At 45.3% G+C, this 18,531-nt stretch overlaps 1 protein-coding gene across 2 annotated transcripts in view; it reads right to left on the bottom strand.

Annotated features, from left to right (window-relative positions):
- RTN1 (reticulon 1) overlaps positions 1–13,580 on the bottom strand; it is a 210,362-nt gene extending 196,782 nt beyond the window's left edge. Inside the window, exon 1 of one of the 2 annotated variants that reach the window (XM_067463064.1) lies at positions 13,207–13,580. In XM_067463064.1, the coding sequence (XP_067319165.1) occupies positions 13,207–13,387 (181 nt within the window). In that variant the 5' untranslated portion in view covers positions 13,388–13,580. The remainder of the gene's footprint in view (positions 1–13,206) is intronic. The other variant, XM_060753969.2, reaches the window with a different exon arrangement.
- Positions 13,581–18,531: the final 4,951 nt, after the last annotated feature.

The following is an 18,531-nucleotide window of genomic DNA, read 5'->3' as shown; positions in this document are numbered from 1 at the left end:
GAACTGCCAACATTCAGATCAGTAGTTCAGCAGCACAAGAGTTTAATCCATTACGGCCCCTTTCTACAGTTGTTTAAGAATGCCATCTTAAATAACTGTAGAAAACATTCAACTAGGGATTGTAGGGGGAAAGATAAGGAGAAGAACCTGACAGAAGGACAATGACCAAACAGTAGTCCTACTAGTAGGAGGACATCACGCAAATGAAAAGGACAGGCCATTCAACCTCATACTTTCTCTTAGACATGCCTCATTTGTTCTTTGTTACCTTTCACTCTAGATGTAGCCTAAATACCCCGAAGGCATCCGATTCTGTCTAATCTTAGAAGCTATGCATGGTTAGACCCAACTTGGGAGGGAAACCACCAAGGAAATCCAGGTGCTTAAGGCTATATTCAGACAAATCAGCTCTGAATACTCACTGCCGAACAAAACTCTCTGAAACGTGTGGGGTTGTCAAATGCCGACAGGTGACTTGAAGGCACATGCACCTGCTTCTACCCTTCATTCTTTCCCCAACATTGTCCCAAATCAAGATGGGAATCATGAGATGTTACTGAACGTCCAACATCCTTGGCTATCCTAGCCTATATCTGAAGGGTTGCATGATTCACATAGAATCATAGAGTTGGAAGAGACCTCATGGGCCATCCAGTCCAACCCCCTGCCAAGAAACAGGAATATTGCATTCAAATCACCCCTGACAGATGGCCATCCAGCCTCTGTTTAAAAGCTTCCAAAGAAGGAGCCTCCACCACACTCCGGGGCAGAGAGTTCCACTGCTGAACAGCTCTCACAGTCAGGAAGTTCTTCCTAATGTTCAGGTGGAATCTCCTTTCTTGTAGTTTGAAGCCATTGTTCTGCGTCCTAGTCTCCAGGGCAGCAGAAAACAAGCTTGCTCCCTCCTCCCTGTGACTTCCTCTCATACAATCATACATGGCTATCATGCCTCCTCTCAGCCTTCTCTTCTTCTGGCTAAACATGCCAAGCTCCTTAAGCCGCTCCTCATAGGACTTGTTCTTCAGACCCTTGATCATTTTAGTCGTCCTCCTCTGGACACATTTCAGCTTGTCAATATCTCTCTTGAATTGTGGTGCCCAGAATTGGACACAGTATTCCAGGTGTGGTCTAACCAAGGCATAATAGAGGGGGAACATGACTTCCCTGGATCTAGACACTATGCTCCTATTGATGCAGGTCAAAATCCCATTGGCTTTTTTGCCACCTCATCCCATTGTTGGCTCATATTTAACTTGTTGTCCACGAGGACTCCAAGTTCTTTGGCCTAAATCCAATTACAGCTTGGGAAGAGCCAATGAACAGCTGAGTACCAACTAGAGCGGATCCATTCTGGACTTTCATTCAGAAGCTATTTCCCAATGTGCTGTTTATTACCTTTAAAGCCCTGTATGGCTTGGGCCCAAGTCATCTGCAGGGTTGCTTTTTCTGTACAATCTGCCCTGATCAATCAGGTCCTCCAGAGGACATTTATTTGAACAATAATAATACAATAATAAAAAAAACTTTATTTATACCCCGCCACCATCTCTCCAAGGGCACTTGGGGCAGCTAACATGAGGCCAAACCCAAGAATTACAATGAAACAAAATAAAATACATACAGCAGATAATAACATAAAATAAAATACAAACAATCTATATAAATAAAATTGTCATGTCCGTTTGTGGAATTAGCATAACTCAAAAACCACTGGACGAATTGACACCAAATTTGGACACAATACACCCATCAAGCCAACAAGTGACCATCACTCATAAAAACACTGAAAAACACAATGGAAGAGACTTAAAAAGCCAAAAAAGCAAAAAGACGCTACAGTGCATGTGCAAAAACGACTCTCCCAGCAAACAAAACACACAATAGCATATTCGCACTCTCTTCTGGACTACAGCATCCCTTAGACCAGACCTTTTAGGAGAGGAGGATGATCCAAATGCAAGCTTTTTTTCTCCTTGGATTGCTTTGAGAGCATCCCAATCTCTGAATATTTCAAATTTCCTATTCCTGGATTGCAACTCCCAGCAATCCTCCAGATAGAAAAATTAGATAGAGATGGATGGATGGATAGATAGATAGATAGATAGATAGATAGATAGATAGATAGGATTTGCAGTCCAAGCATAGGCAGAGAAGGAAGAAAGGGGAGAAAGTGGAAGGGAAAGAAGGGGGGGGGAAGGAAGAGGAAGGAAGAGAAGGAAGGAGAGAAAGAAAGAAAGAAAGAAAGAAAGAAAGAAAGAAAGAAAGAAAGGGAAGGGAGGGAGGGAGGGAGGGAGGGAGGGAAGGAAGAAGAGAAAGAAAGGAAGAAAGAAAGAAAGAAAGAAAGAAAGGGAGGAAGGAAGGGAGGAGGGAGGGAAGGAGAGAAAGAAAGAAAGGAAGGAAGGAAGGAAGGAAGGAAGGAAGGAAGGAAGGAAGGGAAGGGAAGAAAGGAGGGAAAGAAGGAGAGAAAGAAAGAAAGGAAGGAAGGAAGGAGGGAGGTAGGTAGGGAAGGAAGGAGAGAGAGAGAGAAAAAAAAGGAAGAGGAAGGGAAAGTTAGCCACAGTAACGTGTGGCGGGTACAGCTAGTAACAAAATAATACAATAAGGTAAACACAGGATATGAAATAAAATAATAAAAAAGTTATGCACAGTGGGCTGGGCCAATTGCAAGGGATAAAAAAATATAAAACTCTGGATGAGATGGATGAATAGGGTAGTGTATCTGGTGGGAGATTCAGATGGGACAAACGATGGGGTTTAATTTCACTAAAGGATGAGATAAAGTGCATCAAAAGACATTTTGTACTGAGCTGGTCATGGTGAAAGGGTCTTTGAGTGAAATTTGCAAATGCTAAGCAAGGGGCTTTGAATGAAATTAACAGCAAAAGAGAAACATACCCTTTCTCTGTAGAAAAAGAGCAACACGGAAGAAAATGTTTTTAAGAAACAAGATGTGACATATAGAGGTCGGAAGTTGTATTGTGGTTAAGTTCAAAGGTTGTGGTTAAGTGCAGAGTCTGCAGGTACAAGAAGGTACTTTCCATCAAAAGGTCAAGGCAGGTGGCTGGAAAGAGAGTACTTTCCATGACAAAAAAATGTTCTTGAGGTTATATATTGGTGGTAAAAAGCCAAGATGACGCGGCAGTCACTTGAAGGGTAGCATCTGTGTATGCTGTCAGGCTGTCCATCTTCTTCATGAAGAAACTAAAATAAACCTTGTTTTTTGATCTTTTTTGGGACTGTCGACTTCCTTTCGTGCTCCTGTGATGTGGACCTAAGAAGACCCAATTTAGGATAGAATCATAGAATCATAGAATCAAAGAGTTGGAAGAGACCTAATGGGCCATCCAGTCTAACCCCCTGCCAAGAAGCAGGAATATTGCATTCAAATCACCCCTGACAGATGGCCATCCAGCTTCTGTTTAAAAGCTTCCAAAGAAGGAGCCTCCACCACACTCCGGGGCAGAGAGTTCCACTGCTGAACGGCTCTCACAGTCAGGAAGTTCTTCCTCATGTTCAGATGGAATCTCCTCTCTTGTAGTTTGAAGCCATGGTTCCGCGTCCTAGTCTCCAGGGAAGCAGAAAACAAGCTTGCTCCCTCCTCCCTGTGGCTTCCTCTCACATATTTATACATGGCTATCATATCCCCTCTCAGCCTTCTCTTCTTCAGGCTAAACATGCCCAGCTCCTTAAGCCGCTCCTCATAGGGCTTGTTCTCCAGACCTTTTATCATTTTAGTCGCTCTAGGATCTCTAACAATGGTATGGGGATTTGTTGTTCATTCCTCAAAAGCACACTGGAACAGCCAGATTTTTAGGCCTTTCCTAAAGGCTGCTAGAGTGGGCGCTCACTTAATCTCTCTGGGTAGCAAGTTCCTACTGGAACTGTGGGGCCACCACAGAGAAGCCCTCTCCCTCGTCCCCAAAAGTCGCGCTTGCGATAGAGGTGGGAGCGAGAGGAGGGCCTCCCCGGAAGATCTAAGAGATCGTGCAGGTATACAGAAGGAAATGCAATCATGAAGGTTGTTGGGTCCCAAACCGTTCGTGGCCACTTACCTAGGAATTATAATCCCAAAATATTATTTTCTGGCTCTGCAGCTGTAATTGGGAGATGCTAGAGGTTGGATATGGAACATTCTGTGCCCTCTAACTACTATTGCATGGGGATATTTCTGAAAAACGAAACCCTTCCGTATCAAGTTCTCTAAAGCACCTCTCTCACCTTGAAATTCTCAGTGTCCTGTGAATTTCCCTACCTCTGCAGACAGCAATGAATCACACAGAAGAAGAACCACGCAACATAAATCACTATGACATTGCATCCCAAGTGAGATGCATGTTATGTATGGCAAGGTAAAAGGGTACCTTCTGTGGGGCGTTTATTTTTGGCAGCGGTCCCATGATCAACACCCCCATTATCCCATCACACAATACAAACAACAGCATCAGCAGAATGATCAAAACGAATGCACACAAACACATTTGCCGTTTGGTTTTTGAGTACTAATGGCTACTTCATTCACTCCATCAAATTCCCCAGCATATTTTATTTATTCGTTTGTGCTGCATTATTGATATCCTACTTTTGAATACAAGCTACCTGCTATCTCAAATCAGTTTACAATAACTTAAGGATCACGAAACAATACTGTTAAATAGGAGTAATTTAGCAGGAAGTACAAGAGACAAAGCAGGAGCTGAATCCGGAGACTAACACTGATGTTAAACCTATTGGTGACCACCATTTTACTCATTTTATCCACAAAATAATAGGTTGACTGATGACACAATTCTAAACATGTGTATTAAAGAGTTCAGTAGTTAGGAATTAAGTAACTTTGCGGCCCTGCTATATGAAATCCAGATTATCTGCTTTGAACTGGATGATATGGCAATGTAGACTCATGTAATAATTATAATAGTAAGGATTGACAAGAAGCAACTGGAAAGGCTTACATGATACGAAGATTTAAAGATAGAACTGCAAAGAATCTGGCACAAGCCAATAAAAGTGGTCCCAGTGGTGATCAGCACACTGGGTGCAGTGCCTAAAGACCTTGGCTTGCACTTAAAAGCAATCAGCACTGACAAAATTACCATCTGTCAGCTGCAAAAGGCCACTATACTCGGATCTGCACACATTATTTGCCGATATATCACAGAGTCCTAGACACTTGGGAAGTATTCGATGTGTGATCCAATACAACAGCCAGCAGAGTGATCTTGTTTGTTGTGTTTCAAATAATAATAATAATAACAACAACAACAACAACAACAACATGGATCGTCGATGTTGCAATCTCAGGTGACAACAGGATTGAAGAGAAACAACTGGAAAAGCTGACACGATATGAGGATTTAAAGATCAAACTGCAAAGACTCTGGCACAAGCCTGTCAAGCTGGTCCCAGTGGTGATCGGCACACTGGGTGCAGTGCCTAAAGACCTTGGCCTGCACTTAAAAGCAATCAGCGCTGACAAAATTACCATCTGTCAGCTACAAAAGGCCACTCTACTCAGATCTGCACACATTATTTGCCGATATATCACAGAGTCCTAGACACTTGGGAAGTATTCGATGTGTGATCCAATACAACAGCCAGCAGAGTGATCTTGTTTGTTGTGTTTCAAATAATAATAATAATAATAACAACAACAACAACAACAACAACAACAACAACAACAACAACATGGATCGTCGATGTTGCAATCCCAGGTGACAGCAGGATTGAAGAGAAACAACTGGAAAAGCTAACACGATATGAGGACTTAAAAATTGAACTGCAATGACTCTGGCACAAGCCCGTCAAGGTGGTCCTAGTCGTGATCGGCACACTGGGTGCAGCACCTAAAGACCTTGACCTGCACTTAAACACAATCGGCACTGACAAAATTACCATCTCCCAGCTGCAGAAGACCACCTTACTGGGATCTGCACGCATTATTTGCCAATACATCACACAGTCCTAGACACTTGAGGAAGTGTCTGACGTCTGATCCAATATAACAGCCAGCAGAGTGATCTTGTTTGCTGTGGACTCATCTTGTTGTGTTTCAAATAATAATAATAATTATAATTATAATTATAATTATAATCTTTATTTATATTCAGTGTTTCTCCCCAAGGGGACTCAGAGCGGATTACAGTTTATACCCAGACACAGGCAAACATTCAATGCCTTGTTACGAATGACATACAATGAGACACAATACACAGACACAGGCAAAGACTTTCTTTTAATTTCTGGCTCGGAGGCGGTGCTCATCTGTTTCCAAGTCAAGGAGCCTGTGTCCTCCTGGTTGTGTGGCCAGCATGACTGCTTGGAGCATCTTTTTGCTTTTTCCTGCCAAAACAGTACCTATTTATCTACTCACATTTGCATGTTTTCAAACTGCTAGGTTGGCAGGAGCTAGGGCTAACAGCGGGAGCTTACCCCATCCTGTGGATTCGAACTGCCAACTTTCAGGTCAGCAGTTCAGCAGCACAACAGTTTAACCCACTGCCATTGCAGCCCTCAGTTCAAAGCAGATAGAATCATAGAATCAAATGAACAAAATCTGGCTACCAGTATTAAAAAAACTCAAAAATTACAACAGCGAAACAACAGAGAGTAAACAATCAGGCACATCAAATCACTCTCGACAAAAGATTGCCCCCAGGCATTTCCAAGCCATTCAATGCTAATCAAGGTGCTCAGTTGAAACATTCACACCTAGCTGTAGCAGAAAAAGTCCTTTGTCCCACCCTGGTCATTCCTCAGATATATAAACCCATTTTCCTACTTCCAACAGACCTCACTACCTCTGAGGATGCTTGCCATAGATGCAGGCGAAATGTCAGGAGAAAATGCCTCTAGAACATGGCCATAGAGCCCGGAAAAACCTACAACAACCCAGTCATAGAATCATAGAATCAAAGAGTTGGAAGAGACCTCATGGGCCATCCAGTCCAACCCCCTGCCAAGAAGCACGAATATTGCATTCAAATCACCCCAGACAGATGGCCATCCAGCCTCTGTTTAAAAGCTTCCAAGGAAGGAGCCTCCACCACACTCCAGGGCAGAGAGTTCCACTGCTGAACGGCTCTCACAGTCAGGAAGTTCTTCCTCATGTTCAGATGGAATCTCCTTTCTTGCTGTTTGAAGCCATTGTTCCGCGTCCTAGTCTCCAGATAATGTGGGTTATCTGCTTTGATAATCTGAATTATATGCTTGGTGAAGTTAAATTCCTAAGAAGTATACTTCAGATCATTGACTGCGATGGCAGTATAATTTCCAGCCTCACAGAGCCCATCATCGCTGGCCATGTTGGCTGGGGATGATAGGAGCTGGAGACCAAATTCCAAATGATCTAGGAGTGCAAAGGAATGGGAGAAACAGACATTGCGAAAAATATTCAAAGTTCACAGCAAGGTAACAGCCTGGATCTAAAAGACTTTTGAGAGCCATTGAATGGACGAAAAAGTAAACAGAAAGTACTTCCTCCAAAGGCAGGAAGAACAATGAGTGTTCGTTTAGGCATTTTGAACTGTCATGGGTGAAATCAAATAACCGTTATAGTTATTTCAATTGTATTTACTTTGAAGCAATTGACTTAAAGAGAGCCAGTTATGGTATATGTTTTAGATGGCAGTATAACAGAGTATTGCTGCGTTCAGTGAAATGATATCCCTACTTTCCACTTCTTGAAAATATTATAATTTTTGCAATATATCCACAATACTAAACAAAGAACAAATGAAACGAACCATTAAGCCATTATACTTTTGTCATCCCATTTGAACAGCTATGCAAACACAAGAAGGAAGTATCTGGCATGACAAACCCTTTCCTCCCTTTCTCAAGCGACCATTGTTATGCTACATAGAATCATAGAATCAAAGAGTTGGAAGAGACCTCATGGGCCATCCAGTCCAACCCCATTCTGCCAAGAAGCAGGAATATTGCATTCAAATCACCCCTGACAGATGGCCATCCAGCCTCTGTTTAAAAGCTTCCAAAGAAGGAGCCTCCACCACACTCCGGGGCAGAGAGTTCCACTGCTGAACGGCTCTCACAGTCAGGCAGTTCTTCCTCATGTTCAGATGGAATCTCCTCTCTTGTAGTTTGAAGCCACTGTTCCGTATCCTAGTCTCCAGGGAAGCAGAAAACAAGCTTGCCCCCTCCTCCCCATGGCTTCCTCTCACATATTTATACATGGCTATCATATCTCCTCTCAGCCTTCTCTTCTTCAGGCTAAACATGCCCACCTCCTTAAGCCGCTCCTCATAGGGCTTGTTCTCCAGACCTTTTATCATTTTAGTCGCTCTCCGCTAGACACATTCCAGCTTGTCAATATCTCTCTTCAATTGTGGGGCCCAGAATTGGACACAATATTCCAGATGTGGCCTAACCAAAGCGGAATAGAGCATGGGTAGCATTACTTCCCTGGACCTAGACACTATGCTCCTATTGATGCAGGCCAAAATCCCATCGGCTTTTTTTGCCGCCACATCACATTGTTGGCTCATGTTTAACTTGTTGTCCACGAGGACTCCAAGATCTTTTTCACGCGTACTGCTCTTGAGCCAGGCATCATCGTCCCCCATTCTGTATCTTTGCATTTCGTTTTTTCTGCCAAAGTGGAGTATCTTGCATTTGTCCCTGTTGAACTTCATTTTGTTAGTTTTGGCCCATCTCTCTAATCGGTCAAGATCGTTTTGAATCCTGCTCCTGTCCTCTGGAGTATTGGCTCTCCCTCCCAATTTGGTGTCGTCTGCAAACTTGATGATCCTGCCTTCTAACCCTTCATCTAAGTCATTAATAAAGATGTTGAACAGGACCAGGACCAGGATGGAGCCCTGCGGATGGCACTCCGCTTGTCACTTCTTTCCAGGATGAAGAGGAAGCATTGGTGAGCACCCTCTGGGTTCGTCCATTTAACCAATTACAGATCCACCTCACCGTAGTTTTGCCTAGCCCACATTGGACTAGTTTCCTTGCCAGAAGGTCATGGGGGACCTTGTTGAAGGCCTTACTGAAATCCAGGTACGCTACATCCACGGCATTCCCCGCATCTACCCAGCTTGTAACTCTATCGAAAAAAAGAGATCAGATTAGTCTGGCATGACTTGTTTTTGATAAATCCATGTTGACTATTAGCGATGACCGCATTTGTTTCTAAGTGTTTGCAGACCACTTCCTTCACAATCTTTCCCAGAATCTTGCCTGGTATCGACGTGAGGCTGTATTTGCAAACAGTAGGTTGACTGGCCCACTTGCATGCCTGCTGGATGCTATACAGTTTCACCTGCATCTATGGCAGGCCTCCTCAGAGGTTGAGGGGACTGTGGGAAACCAGGAACGTGGGGATTCTCCCAAGCAGGAAGCAGCCAGACCTTGAAGCTGCAAGACCATTCAATGCTAATCAAGGCGGCCAATTGCAACATTCACACTTTGCCTCAAGCAGAAGAGAGTTCTTTCTCCCACCCTGGACATTCCAGTGATATATAATCCCCACTTGCCTAGTGTCCAACAAACCTCACAACCTTTGAGGATGCCTGCCAGAGATGCAGGCGAAAGGTCAGGAGAGAGTGCTTCTGAAACACGGCCATGCAGCCCGAAAAACTTACAGCAACCCAGTGCCTCCTTCTAACTCACCGCCTGTCAATACACAACAGCTGAACTATCCCTATGTGCAAGAATGTAGGATCCATTTCGCTCTCCGGGATCAACGCAGTAACAGGATGGAGGCGAACCCCCACTGCCACCGAAATGTCTGTGTTGTGTCTACACCAGTCAGTTAACACTCTCCCACAATGACAGAAGCAAAATAAGCTGGCTGCAAACACCCACAGGCAGAGCCCCTGCTGTGCCGTCAAAGCAAAATAATGTCCAAAGAGATCAGAGACGGGGAAATCCAGTCCTGTGATGCCGCTCTCAAAGCAACCAGTGAGTTATTCTATTGCTAAATCGGATCCAAATACAGAAGACTCTCAGGCCCCTTCCACACAGTTGAGTAAAATCCCACATTATCTGCTTTGAACTGGAATATATTGCAGTGTGGATTCAGATAACCCAGTTCAAAGCAGGAGCCCCAAGTGGCGCAGTGGGTTAAACCCCTGTTCCAGCAGGACTGAAGACCGACAGGTCACAGATTCAAATCTGGGGAGAGCAAGGATGAGCTCCCTCTATCACAGTGGTTCTCAACCTTCCTAATGCTGTGTCCCCTTAATACAGTCCCTCATGTTGTGGTGACCCCCAACCATAATATCGTTTTTGTTGCTACTTCATAACAGTCATTTTAAATATCTGATATGCAGGATGCATTTTCATTCACTGGACCAAACTGGGCACAAATACCCAACACACCCAAATGTGAATGCTAGTGGGGTTGGGGGAGGATTGATTTTGTAACTTGGGAGTTGTAGATGCTGGAATTTATAGTTCACTTATAATCAAAGAGCATTCTGAACTCCACCAACGATGGATTTGAACCAAACTTGGCTCCCATGACCAATGGAAAACACTGGAAAGGTTTGATGGGCATTGACCTTGAGTTTGGGAGTTGTAGTTCACCTATATCCAGAGAGCACTGTGGACTCATGCAATGGTGGATCTGGACCAAACTTGGCACGAATACTCAATATGCCCAAATGTGAACACTGGTGGAGACTGGGGAAAATAGATCTTGACATTTGGAAGTTGTAGTTGCTGGGATTTATAGTTCATTACAATCAAAAAAACATTCTGAACTCCACCAACGATAGAATTGGCTCAAACTTCCCACATTGAATCCCCATGACCATCAGAAAATACTGTGTTTTCTTATGATATTTGGCGACCTCTCTGACACCCCTTCGCGACCCCCTCAGGGGTCCCGATCCCCAGGCTGAGAAACACTGCTTTATCAGCTCCAGCACCTCATGCGGGGACATGAGAGAAGCCTCCCACGAGGATGGTAAAACATCAAAACATCCAGGCATCCCTTGGGCAATGTCCTTGTAGACAGCCAATTCTCTCACACCAGAAGCGACTTGCAGGTTCTCAAGCTGCTCCTGACACGACAAAAAAAAGTTCAAAGCACACATTGTGGGGTTTTCCGACTTGATAGTCTAGGGGCCCATCCACACAGCCCTATATCCAAGAATATCAGGACTGAAAATCCCACATTATCTGCTTTGAACTGGAATGTATTTATTTATTTCCCGCATTTGTATACCGCCTTTCTCAGCCAGAGTCAACTCAAGGCGGTTCACAGTCGGCAGCGATTCGATGCCATAACAAATATCAAAATACAGTTAAAACAATTATAAAAACAATTCAACATTTAAAATGTAATATAAATATATAAAAAGCAAATATATCTGTAAAAACAAGATCCTCGGTGTCTCCTTACTAAAATCGTTGTCCAGTTGCATCCTCTGTCATTTACATCTAAGTGCTTTAGTTCTATGCACACCAAGGGCCCTTCCACACAGCCATATAACCCAGAATATAAAGACAGATAATCCATAATATATTCTTTGAACTATCTGAGTCCACATTGCCACCTAATCCAGTTCAAGGTGGATTTTATACAGCTGTGTGGAAGGAGCCTAAGAAAGCCTATCTCTAAATTATGAGAATAATTCACAGAGAATAATGCACCACTACCTGGAAGGAACGGTGGAATATCATGTTTAAAGGGAAGCTACCTGTTTAAGGAGGGAAGGAAAGAAAGAGGGAAGGAGAATGGGAGGGAGGGAGTGAAGGAAGGAAGGAGAGAGGAGGGAAGACAAGAAGGAAGGAAGGAAGGAAGGGAGGGAGGGAGGGAGGGAGGGAGGGAGGGAGGGAGGGAAGGAAGGAAGGAAAGAAGGAATGAGGGAAGGAAGAGAAGGTGGGAGGGAGAGAAAGGAAGGAAGGAAAGTGAGAAGGAAGGAAGGAAGGAGAGATGGGAGGAGGGAGGGATGGAGGAAGGGAGGGAAGGAAGTAGAGAAGGAATAATGGAGGGAATGAAGGAGAGAAGGAATGAGCGAGGGAATAAAGGAGGGAGAGATGGAAGGAAGGAGAGAAAGAAGGGAGGGAGGGGAAGGGAGGGAAGGAAGGAAGGAAGGAAGGAAGGGAAAGGGAAAGAAAGGAAAGGAAAGGAAAGGAGGGAGGGAGGGAAGGAAGGAAGAAGGGAGGGAAGAAAGGACGGAAGGAAGGAAGGAAGGAAGGAAGGAAGGAAGGAAGGAAGGAGAGAAGGAAGAAAGGAAGGAAGGAAGGAAGGAAGGGAGGGAGGGAGGGAGGAAGGGAGGGAGGAAGAAGGGAGGGAGGAGGGAGGGGAGGGAGGAAGGATGGAAGGAAAGAAGGAAGGAAGGAAGGAAGGGAGAGAAGAAAGAATGGAGGGAAGGAAGGAAGGAAGAAGTGAGGGAGGGAAGGAAGAAAGGGAAGGAAGAATGGAGGGAAGGAAGGAAGAAAGGAAGAAGGGAGGGAGGGAAGGAAGGAAGGAGGAAGGAGGGGAGGAAAAAGGGGGCTTAAGCAGCTGAGGGGGGAAAGGAAAGGGCCTGAGGCTGGTAGGAATGGTGGGAGTTGGAGTCCAAAACACAGGAATGGTTGGAGTTGGAGTCTGAAACACAGGAATGGTGGGAGTTGGTGTCCAAAACACAGGAATGGTTGGAGTTGGAGTCCAAAACACAGGAATGGTGGGAGTTGGAGTCCAAAACAGAAGAATAGTGAGACTTGGAGTCCAAAACACAGGAATGGTTGGAGTTGGAGTCCAAAATACAGGAATAGCGGGAATTGGAGTCCAAAACACAGGAATGGTGTGAGTTGGAGTCAAAAACATAAGAATAGTGGGAGTTGGAGTCCAAAACACAGGAATGGTGGGAGTTGGAGTCCAAAACACAGAAATGGTGGGAGCCGAAGTCATAAACACCTGAAGGACTCAAGTTCGCCCATGCTTGGCTTAGAGCCTTGGCTGTCAGTGGCGTCTAAGTGCATCCATTCCTCCCCACCACACACTCGTTATGTCCAATGTGTTGCATGCGCAGACAGTGCCACTGGAGCATGGAAATCCCTGACGGGGGAAGGCCCCAAAAGAGCGCAACATGGATGAATGAGAACCAGGCTTAGAAGGCGAGAGAGACCCCATGAATGACAACGAGGCTTCCAGTCCTAGATGGCAAGCAACCCCCACCAAGCCCGTTCCTGGGGTCGAGCCGGAGATGGATTGGTGGGCAGAGCATCCTTGGGTACCGCGCCTCTTCTTACCTGTGGATGCAGTCGCCATGGAAACGGGAGGAGGGGGCGAGAAAGGCTGCGGCGGCGGCGGAGGAGGGGGCTGCGGCGCGCCTTCGCCTTCCCAACGCGCTCCGGGAGCGCGCTCGTCCTCCGCCCCGTCGCCCACCCGGTGCTCCCCGGAGATGGGGCGGCCCGGCGGAGGAGAAGACATCTCTCCGGGCCAGAGATGGAGGAAGAAGAGGAGGAGGAAGATTAGGAGGAGGCTGCTGCTGCTGGGATGATGGGCAGAGGCGGTGGGCCGGGAAGGAGGAAAGGAAGGAGGGCGAGCAGGCGCGGACTGTCGGGCTCCTCTCTTCCCTCTCTCTCTCTGTCTCTCTCTGTCTCTCTCTCTCGCCTTTTGACGCAGGTGCCAATGGCTCGTTGCGCCTCAGCCTGGCTGGCAGCCCCCTTGCGTCACCCTGTGGCTGGCAGAGCATAGGGCAGGGGAGGCAGGAGAGAGGCATCCATATGGGGAGCCCCCCAGTTCCCTGGCTTTGCCCTTAAGTTGAATTGGTTTGCAAGTCGGAAAAAGGTCCATTTTCCCAGCCAAAAATATATATTATTTCACTCTGGGTAGCATAGTGAAGAGAGGGGGCCAGGGAGACAGTCCCACTTTGTCTCCTGTGCTATGCTAATAATATAACATAATATAATATGGCCATGTTCTGGAGGCAATTTTTCTCCTGACGTTTCGCCTGCATCTATGGCAAGCATCCTCAGAGGTAGTGAGGTCTGCTGGAAGTAGGAAAAATGGGTATATATATCTGTGGAATGACCAGGGTAATGTTTCAGCTGATCACCTTGATTTGCATTCAATGGCCTGGAAGCGCCTGGGGGGAATCTCTTGTTGAGAGTGAATTGATGTGCCTGATTGTTTATGTTATGAAGATGAACAAAATCTGGCTACCAGTATTAAAAAACTCAAAAATTACAACAGCAAAAGTATTTATTTTATTTATCGTGTCATCAGCAACCATTGTATTACAATTCTAACAGAGCAAAACAAACACAGAGATTAAAGAGAAAAAGGAAAAAAAAGCACAGATTTTGCAAATTTGGTATTTGGTTAAATGTCCTTTGACCAGTATCTGGCCACTTGGAGTGCCTCTGGGGTTGCCACAAGAAGGTCCTCCATTTTGCATGTGGCAGGGCTCAGGTTGCATTGCAGCAGGTGGTCAGTGGTTTGCTCCTCTCCACACTCGCATGTCGTGGATTCCACTTCTGGCCCCATTTCTGAAGGTTGGCTCTGCATCTTGTGGTGCCAGAGCGCAGTCTGTCCAGCGCCTTCCAAGTCGCCCAGTCTTCTGTGTGCCCAGGGGGGAGTCTCTCATCTGGTATCACCCATGGATTGAGGTGCTGGGTTTGGGCCTGCCACTTTTGGACTCTCGCTTGCTGAGGTGTTCCAGCGAGTGTTTCTGTAGATCTAAGAAAACTATGTCTTGATTTAAGTCGTTGACGTGCTGGCTGATACCCAAACAGGGGATGAGCTGGAGATGTCTCTGCCTTGGTCCTTTCACTATTGGCTGCTACTTCCCGGCGGATGTCAGGTGGTGCAATACCGGCTAAGCAGTGTAATTTCTCCAGTGGTGTAGGGCGCAGACACCCCGTGATAATGCGGCATGTCTCATTAAGAGCCACATCTACTGTTTTAGTGTGGTGAGATGTGTTCCACACTGGGCATGCATACTCAGCAGCAGAGTAGCACAGCGCAAGGGCAGATGTCTTCACTGTGTCTGGTTGTGATCCCCAGGTTGTGCCAGTCAGCTTTCGTATGATGTTGTTTCTAGCGCCCACTTTTTGCTTGATGTTCAGGCAGTGCTTCTTGTAGGTCAGAGCACGGTCCAAAGTGACTATGCTATGCTAATAATATAACATAACATAATATTGTGTATATATTATTATTGTATATTGTATATATTATTATTGTAATACATATAATATTTATAATATAATAGGTAAAGGTAAAGGTAGTCCCCTGACATTAAGTCCAGTCATGTCTGACTCTGGGGTGTGGTGCTCATCTCCATTTCTAAGCCAAAGAGCCAGCGTTGTCCGTAGACACCTCCAAGGTCATGTGGCCGGCATGACTGCATGGAGCACCGTTACCTTCCCGCCGGAGCGGTACCTATTGATCTACTCACATTTGCATGTTTTTGAACTGCTAGGTTGGCAGAAGCTGGGGCTGACAGCGGAAGCTCACGCCGCTACATTATAATATTAAAATTTATAATATTATAATGTAATACAATATAATGCTACTAATGATAATAACATAATATTATAATTATACTAGACGTCTCCTGCCTCGCGTTGCTGTTGGCCCAGTCTGGTGATCTGGGAAATAAAGTAATGAGAAAGTGTTGGTTTCTAATATATGTAATGTGCTGTCGCACGCTGGGCCTGTGCATAAGACTGTAGACAGGACATAAATTCTGTGTGCCCAACGGGACGCCGGCGCTGCCTCAGATTAAAGGCCTTTGGATTTCCTTGAAACAGAGTCTTTAGATTGCTTAAAGGTTCAACAATGTTCTTTATTATAGAAAACAAACAGGTACTTTGAGGCTTTCTTAACAGTCCATTGGCTCTCTCTCAATCTTGTCCACAAGGAACAGGCACTATCTTCATAACTGTAACTAATGGGGAAATCCTTAACTTCTAATCTGGGCAGTCTGTCTTTGCCTCTGTTGGCGTGGAGCCCCTGCACCCGGTACCAACTACTTCTGGCTTCCGTGAGTGACCCTTACCAAGCAGAGCTTTGTAGACTTCCAGGAGGAAAAGAACTCAGGTTTCGGTGATGGCTGGCTGAAGTCCCTCAGCGAAGGAGCTGTAGGGTTGTATGATCCTTGGCCAAGCTGTGGGCTGTATAACCCCGGCCAAGCTCTGGCTGTATATCTCCCCGGCCAAGCCGTAGAAGACAAAGCTATCTACAGGAGCTCTTGGTATTATGTCCTGCACGAAAGTCTTCTCTGGCTCCTATTCCCTCTGGCTCCTATTCCCTCTAAAACCCAAAAAGGGGGCGGGACCAGGGAACCTAACTATAATTGACAGGTGGCTTGTCCTATGATTGCAGCCAAAAGAAGCCACCTATCTGCAGAGTCCCTGAAACTTAGGACTACTACAACAAACATTCAATGCAAAGCAAACAAAATTGGAGCTCCTGGTACGGTTGTACCTGCACATGTAATGTCTTTATGCTTCTGGGTAAACAGTATTTGATCACGTTTTCTTACTCTGGTGAAGGGAGTTGGACTGGATGGCCTTAAGTATTTCCTATTGGTCATAGGTGTTCTGTGTGGGAAGTTTGCCCCAATTCTATCATTTGTGGGGTTCAGAATACTGAATATTGCAGGTGAACTATAAATCCCAGTAACTACAACTCTCAAATGTCAAGGTCTATTTCCCCCAAGCTCCATCTGTGATCCTAGTTGGGCATGTGGAATATTTGTGCCAAGTTTGGTCCAGATCCATCACTGTTTGAGCCCACAGTGCTCTCTGGATGTAGGTGTACTACAACTCCCAAACTCAGCGTCAGTGCCCACCAAAACCTTCTGGTGTTTTCTGTTGGTCATGGGTGTCCTGTGAGCCATGTTTGGTTCAATTTCATCACTGGTGGAGGTCAGAATGCTCTCTGGTTGTAGGTTAACTATAAATCCCAGCAACTACAACTCCCAAATGACAATCTCAATTTTTGTGTGATGGTCACTCCTTGGGTTAGTAGGTATCTAGTGGCCAAATTTGGGAGCAACTCATTCAGTGGTTTTTGAGTTCTGTTAATCCCACAAACAAACATTACATTTTTATTTATATAGACATTTTATATTACATGTAATATTAATAATAATTGTTGTTGTTGTTCATTCATCCAGTCGTTTCCGACTCTCCATGACCTCATGGACAAGCCTGCACCAGAGCTCCCTGTCGGTCGTCACCACCACCAGCTACTTCAAGGTCAATACAGTCACTTCAAGGATCCCATCCATCTATCTTGCCCTTGGTCGGCCCCTCTTCCTTTTTCCTTCCTTTTTCCCCAGCATCATTGTCTTCTCTAAGCTTTCCTGTCTTCTCATGATATGGCCAAAGTACTTCATCTTTGCCTCTACTAATAATATTACCGAATAACAGTATAGTACAATATAGGAAAGGCGCTTCCTCCGGAAAATCCTGCAAATCTCTTGGGAAGACAAGCAGACAAATGTCAGCGTGCTGGAAGAAGCAAAGACCACCAGCATTGAAGCGATGGTCCTCTGCCATCAACTCCGCTGGACCGGCCACGTTGTCCGAATGCCTGACCACCGTCTCCCAAAGCAGTTGCTCTACTCCGAATTCAAGAATGGAAAACGGAATGTTGGTGGGCAGGAAAAGGGATTTAAAGATGGGCTCAAAGCCAGCCTTAAAAACTCTGGCATAAACACGGAGAACTGGGAAGCCCTGGCCCTTGAGTGCTCCAGCTGGAGGTCAGCTGTGACCAGCAGTGCTGTAGAATTTGAAGAGGCAGGAATGGAGGGTGAAAGAGAGACACGTGCCAAGAGGAAGGCATGTCAAGCCAACCCCGACCAGGACCACCTTCCACCTGGAAACCAATGCCCTCACTGCAGGAGAAGACGCAGGTCAAGAATAGGACTCCACAGTCACCTATGGACCCACCACCAGAACGCCGAACTTGGAAGGCAGTCTTACTCGGAAAATGAGGGATCGCCTAAATAAGTACTAACATAACTAAAGAACCCCTTTTTATTGGTTTTAATCCCTCTGGCAAGCCTGAGCTCACTTTGTGCCTTAGCATTATGAACCTTTTCCCTACATATGTTGATTATATATTTTAAATTATCTGTGTTATTGTTTATATGTAAGTTATATTAATTGTACAGTTTTATTTGCTTGCTGTTTTGTTTTTACTGATGTGTTGTTGGGCTTGGCCTCACGTAAGCTGCCCCAGGTCTCATTGGGGAGATGGTGGTGGGGTATAAATAAAGTATTATTATTATTATTATTATTATTATTTGATTCTATTCCTCTTTGGACCTCCCCCCCCCCCCCCCAAATGCCAAGCAATGCTGGCTGATGGCTTAAAATGTTGTCTCACAAGGAAATTAGATTGATATTCAATAAATCATAGAAAGGTCAATCTCTCTCCCTCCTTCATTAAAATAAGAATAATATGTATTGATATTATTATTTAATGGATTGGGTTGTACCAGTGGACTGAGAGCAAGGGATGTACAAAGCTGAGAAGATAGCCTTTACAACAGTGGTTCTCAACCTGGGGGTCAGGACCCCTGGAGGGGTCGCGAGGGGATGTCAGAGGGGTCGCCAAAG

The sequence above is a fragment of the Anolis sagrei genome, chromosome 1, assembly GCF_037176765.1.
Source record: "Anolis sagrei isolate rAnoSag1 chromosome 1, rAnoSag1.mat, whole genome shotgun sequence".
In the NCBI taxonomy this organism is placed as follows: domain Eukaryota; kingdom Metazoa; phylum Chordata; class Lepidosauria; order Squamata; family Dactyloidae; genus Anolis; species Anolis sagrei.
This window is presented reverse-complemented; position numbering and strand designations above follow the sequence as displayed.